The sequence below is a fragment of the Dipteris shenzhenensis genome, chromosome 2, assembly GCF_047967505.1.
Source record: "Dipteris shenzhenensis isolate YYH24624 ecotype China chromosome 2, Dip_SZ_1.0, whole genome shotgun sequence".
Taxonomy (NCBI): domain Eukaryota; kingdom Viridiplantae; phylum Streptophyta; class Polypodiopsida; order Gleicheniales; family Dipteridaceae; genus Dipteris; species Dipteris shenzhenensis.
This window is the reverse complement of record NC_141597.1, coordinates 23,834,048-23,840,356: the sequence shown is the minus strand read 5'-3', so window position 1 is coordinate 23,840,356 and position 6,309 is coordinate 23,834,048. Positions and strand designations below refer to the sequence as shown.

The 6,309-nt window shown below is 43.3% G+C and overlaps 1 protein-coding gene and 1 pseudogene across 1 annotated transcript; both read right to left on the bottom strand.

Annotated features, from left to right (window-relative positions):
* Positions 1–429: 429 nt before the first annotated feature.
* On the bottom strand, positions 430–3,154 carry LOC147904512 (transmembrane emp24 domain-containing protein p24beta2 pseudogene; annotated as a pseudogene).
* LOC147904511 (peroxidase A2-like) lies at positions 3,141–4,105 on the bottom strand. Its single transcript, XM_087394533.1, has 2 exons — positions 3,866–4,105; positions 3,141–3,749 (listed from the first exon to the last, which is right to left on the bottom strand). Exons 1-2 carry the CDS (start codon positions 4,103–4,105, stop codon positions 3,177–3,179), a joined length of 813 nt encoding a protein of 270 aa, XP_087250659.1. The 3' UTR covers positions 3,141–3,176.
* Between the last annotated feature and the right edge of the window lie 2,204 nt (positions 4,106–6,309).

Below are 6,309 nucleotides of genomic sequence, written 5' to 3'. Positions count from 1 at the left end.
TCATCTCCTACGTTAGGTCAATTTGGAGTTCCCCTTTTTTGGTGATGAAACTCTCAATATCTAATCCTACATGAAGCAGGTCTGAAAACCACCTTCTGATTCCATGTAGTCTCCCTCCCAATTTTGATGTCAAAGTTGTCAGGTTGATCCTCCAACCGGTTCCACATAGTCTAAGCATACCTCATTTCTCTGCTTTGTTGAGGATCATGGATATGAAGCACATGTCTGAGCAGTCCTGCCATTGCTTCCAGGTGCCCCTCAAGCCTAGGGAAATTAACATATACTGGGCATTTAGACTGCAAAAACTTGGGAGTCCATGGGACAGCCGTGTTGCTCAAATTGCATGGTATAAATGGCACCTTCTAGCCTAGTGATCTGTGTCATTAGAGGGTCGAATTGCTCCGCAATCGAAAGACAGCACAAATTTTTCTATAAATGCCTCTCAAGCAAGGTAGAAACAATATTCTGAATTGGAGGAAATAGTGTCATACCATCTGTCACGTGTTCTTTCTGATAAGGGATATGGCCAACGTGGATGTCAAAATCGACAGTTTCATGATATGGTAACCTATTTTCGAAGCAGAATCTATACAAGCCTCATGTGTACACTACGAATTCATGCTTGTCTATCGGCATATTTAGCAACTCGAGATGATCACTAGGGCCATCCACCTAAAGAATAGAGGTCACACCCAGTGAGCTCATAGATTTGAAGATTTAACTAGTGGATCTTACAACATTTCTTGCGATCTAAGCGTTATGCTACAGGAGGTTCGTGAGGGAATGTGGGTTACCAGAACATCCAAGGTTGTTTCCTCGTAATGCCAAGATGCATATTCCCCTTTGATGACAATGAAAGAGAAGTGGATGGGATCAACATCAAATTCCACATTGTGAGAAAGGCATTCCTCTCTGTCACGCTGATCCTTCCTGCTCACGATGATCCTCCCTGCTCAAGGTAGGGGGCCGGTGAACCAAGAGGCTAGAGAGGGGTCCAAATCTATCTTGAAAAGATAATGGTGGTGACCTTGGATCTCATATTACACAGGTATTTGAAAGCAAAGTGCTCCTCTAACTCAGTGTCTTATAGATCACATAGGGCATGGTATGCCGTCACCTTGTCTAATCTCAATGCATAAACACGAAACCGCGCAATCAAAATCCACACTGCTACAATTAGTTTTTTATATTAAAGAAATTATGTCGTGGTATGTCTGGCATTTCACTCAGTCATTCAAACCTTCTTTGATCAATCAATCAAGCTTATCGGTTGAAGTCTCAGGGGGGTCACTATGTATAAACCCTCGATATCACGTGCATTGAAGGCCTATATTTAAAATCCCTTATCTGTAAATTTTTTCATTAATAAAATATACCCCTTTTCTATACAAATCTGTAAATTTTTTCCAAAACTATTTTAAATAGTCCCTTATGTATATTTATTTCTGTAAATTTTAGAAATAAAAAATATCCTTCTGTTGAACTCACGTGATAGGGTTACATATGATGAGTGACCCCCCCGAGGTTGAAGTTCTCTCTCGATTGTTGTTCCTTGAATCTTTGATCAATCAATCAAGCTTCCTCTGATCAGAGAACTTCAATAAGAGGAGCTTGATATATCTTTTTTGTGATCATGCAGCGGTGGACATTGAACAGTTTTTCGACACGAGGATTGATTTGGAATCAGATTGTATATGATGACTTTTTGGGACTTATTACGGATGAGATGAAGAATGGCTATACAAGGTTCATTATCCTTGGTACTACTGGGATTGCAAAGTCTTTGTTCTCTATGCTATGCTATAGCTTGCAAAAGAGGGTCGCTAGGTAGTTAAAGCCTCATCGATTGTTGTTTATGAAGAGCCTGCTTTTCAGCTGACCTCCGCTATCTTGTTTGACACGCCCATAATTTGTAATGGAAACTTTGGCTTTTGGCATGAGCCATGATCTTGTAGAAAAGATTAAAACAGAAAGTAGATATGTAGAGAAAAACAAGGCCCTTTCCTCCTCTTGTAAATTTCAAGGGGCATGGAACACTTACAATATAGTTTGGAGGGTTTCCACATGTACATCAAACCATGGAATAGAGTGGAGACTCGAGACAGATTAGTTCATATCAGAATTGGTGATTTTGACTGAGAGACACATATGTTTATGGCCTTGGCTCGAAAATGTTGTTTACATTCCAACACTACATGTAGCAATATATATATATAATTTTGATAAAAGCTAGACTAGTCCTTTGTTGTTCAATAATACCGTATTTTAATATTGTTTCCATTTCAGTCGTGTTTTACGTACATACTTGGTGCATACACGAATTTGGATGTTGAACTTGGAATACAAACACACCCATTGAGATTTAGGTAATGTGTCAGTTTCTTACATATTTACGATATTCAATCTCGGCGCTAATATTCTCGGTGATTCCAATCTCGACGCATGGGGAAGGGCCTTTTCCGTCGGATTATGACTCTTTGGGGAAGGAAGCATCCTGCCTCCCCACCCACACTATGTGGTTATATAAAGCATATTATATATATGTATATATATGTTTTCCATTTCACCTTATTTGTTGACTTTTGCTTTTGTATATTCTAAATTTTTATCGGTTTCTGTGATGAGATAGTCGTAAGAAAAGAATGCTTACTTAGACACGACATTTGCTCGGACCTAGTTTATAGTAAGGTATTTCCCTTTCTTGACTTTTAAAACTTACAGAAATCATATTCTTCGGTTTTCTACCATCTCCTTGAGTCACCTATCATGAATATGAGTCCCTAGATTGATTTTAGCCCTTTCGAATATGAGCCTTTAGATTGATTTTAATTAATGTCAATCATGAAGGTTTTATTCAAATAGCGTAAAACTCGTGGGTAAAAGCATATCTTTTCTTTTTAAGTGCAAAAAAACGAAAGGCATACAATTTTGATATTGTGCTTACTTTTTTCATTTCAATTTAAAACATTGTTAGTTTAAATCAACTTATTATAAATTTAGTAATTCATTCCATCGTACCCCTTGGGCAGCCGTTTCAAATTAATATAATGTTATGACTATAGGCCGCACCCTAGTTTCAAATTAATATAATGTTATGACTAGAGCGAGCGTGAAAGAATTTCCAGTTTACAGGTTGTGTACATTCCCGGATCATGCCTCGACTCTGTTCTACACGTCTAGGCAGCGCCCGCGCTGTTCGCCACCCCGCATTGCTTCCGGATCTGCCCTTGCGTTCCGGTGAGGGGGCTGATGTTTCCCATCTTGACCATGGCTGCCACAAAGTCCCGGAAGAAGGACGTTTGATCGCTGGCGTAACCTAGGACCTGTTCCCGGGTGCTTCCCGCAGTGGAGTAGAGCACCTCGTCCGAATGCAGAAGCCCTTTGCCCTTGACGAGATTCGCGTAGTATCGATTGTCGAACACTGTGGGCGTGCCCACATCCAGATTGGCAAAGTTGGTGCTGTTAGCGGGGCAGAGCTGGAGCAGGGAGGCGCGGTAGGAGCTGTCCGTGGTAGGATCCGGCGGACTCGAAGTCAAGCGCGAGCTGAATGTGGCGCAGTTGGCCTTGCCGATGGTGTGTGCGCCCGACAGAGCGACCATGTCACGGGTGGTGAGGCCAACTGCCGCGAAGTCGGCAACAAGGCCGCTGACGTTGAAGTTGAAGCCCGGGAGGGCCTGATTGGCGAGCGCTCGGTTGGGGGAGAGTCCATCTCTTCGTCCCAGCAATACTCCGTAAGAAGGGCCGCCACTCTGTTACAGGAGTGAGTGATGAGTCGTGAGAACAGTGGATTTTGCAAGAAGACGGCACAGCTGGTGCAGGATTTGGAATGAAAAACCACTAGGGCGATGGGGGATAGATTGCTCACCAGAACCACGGAATCGCGGGCGGCCATGGCCAGAACGTCTGCACAAGACACGATTCCTGGGCATTGCTGTTCTAGGGCCGCCTTGATGTCGTCCACTACGTCGAAGCCACGGACGGAGTTAAGGTTAGGGCGTGCTTCCTGCTCTCCCTGGACTCCGTTGATGCTCTTGAGCAGCAGGGAAGCATCGCACCCTTGGACAAAGCAGTCGTGGAAATGTAAGCGGAGCAGCGAGGCAGCCATGCGCGCCTCCGTGGCCACTGCCTGCTGCACCACGGTTCTGACGATGGATTTGGCATGGGGGCAGTTGAGCTTGTAGAAATCCGGGCGCAGGCCCTGCGCAGCCACCAGGTGGAGAGGCGAGCAAAAGGTGACGATGAAAAGTAGATGCATGAAGAAGCATCGAGAGAACTTGGGAGCTGGCGAGCACAAATGTAGTGGCAGTGGATGGAGAGTGGCCATGAGGTGCTGTCGACTCTCGAGCAGTCCAAAGCGACAGTGCGCTTGATGGAGTGGAGAGCAGATTGCTTTGAATGACTGAGGAGCTGGAGTGGTGTGCAGAAATGAAGATGAAGTGGGAGAGAGCAGGGCAGGCTGCTTTCAATTACTGATGAGGAGCTGGAGAAGTGGTGGTGGTGTGCACTGTGCAGAACTGAAGATGAAGCGCGAGGAAGGCAAGCCAATGCTTTATAAACATCGCGGGTTGCCAGCCTGGACATTTGACTTCACAAATCCATGCATGCATCGCTGTGACTCGGTCCCCTTTGACGGGTTCTTGGCGCTCCAAGTCCACTGTCACCCGGCCTCTTGAGGTATTTCTGTGCAGCTCACTGTTGTAACATTTCAAGCACTTCCCTTGAGCATCTTGCCTAGTGGCACGAGAACCCAAACGAGCATTCCAACTCTAATAAAGCCCATCAATTGCTGGAGCCACATGTTTTTGACATTGATCACTACAAGCATGCATCGATTTCCTCTTATGGAGCAAAGGAGGGACACCGTACCACAATTGCACTTTAAGAAGAGGACCTCTTCCACTTCGATAGGAATGAGTCTAGAAAAACGAGGTTGAGGAGCTTCATAAAATCTTGGAGAGCAAGGCATCCGTTGCGCTCCACAAGAGAAATAGAGGCTCCTACTTCTACAAGAAGGTTCTGAGCTACACCAAGCAAAGAGAAAGATGTAAGCTTATGGCCTCCTTCCAAGCTACCTTTTCCTATTTTAACTATATGTTGGAAATTATGCCAAAGACTACGCCAAGACCAATAACTAGCCTTAGTAATTACACTCATTTTAGTCACACATAAGTTGAACTCCTCCGTAGCACACTGTCATTGTTGTCACATAAGCTAGGCTAGCATCCATGGATATGATTTCTAGAGGATATACCGTTCACATGCTTAAACAAGCATATTTTTTAATGTCATTGTTTTTTTATATCTTCTGGTTGAGTGAGGGTGTTTTCAAAAAAAACATTGAGATTTACACCACCTTTCGCATGTGAAAGAGATCCAATTGTTCAATGTTATCAAGCCATTCTCCACATTCAGTTAGTTGGACTAAATCTAGCTAATTGGCACCTCTGCACCATGATCAAAATCTTCAAGGTGTGCATAGTCAAGGATAATCTTACAATGTAGCCGATGATGAGCTATGTAAGATGAGATATCATGAGTGAGATACTACTTATAGACTCCACACTTACCTTGGCAACAAGACATGGTATCAATCAAATAGAATGAAGCAATAGCTAGTTATCATGCACCATCAATCCTAGTGAGATCATAGCCAACTAAACTTAGGCATAGCGAAAGGAAACCATCCATAAATAATGCAAAATAAGGACTCCTCTCTTTCTCTTCGATGCTCTATGCATGGAGTCCATGAATATAGCCACGTGTTTGGGACTTCTACCTCTTTATAAACCTAGCCCATTAATATTTCACCCATCCGACATCTCTCGCTCCCCCTTCAATTGCACACTATGTACAATTGATAGTTATTAAGCATCATTAATAAGATAGGAATAGACACAACCATGGGGGTGACTAAAACTAGCTTTCTGGTGGTTATTTCAATCACCATATTGGTTTCAACGATTATGCAATGGCACAATAGATTTTCAAAACATGGGAGAATCCACATGCAAGAAAGCTCACGGATCGACTTAGCTGATTATGTGATCACAAGCTCACTTGCAAAGTACATCATTGAATACATCAAGATTGAGGAGGAATCTCTTAAGTTAGACCGTAGACCAGTGACTATAGGCATAATTGTTAGAAACGTGGTGTGTAATTGTGTGTGTGTGTGTGTGTGTGTGTGTAGATGCCAATGGAGATTCATGATCTATGCAACTAAATAGGATCCATCGCGAACAAAGACCATTTCGGAACACAACAGATTGGGTAGCCACCACGAAGAGAACCCCAAAATGACCCGAAAGA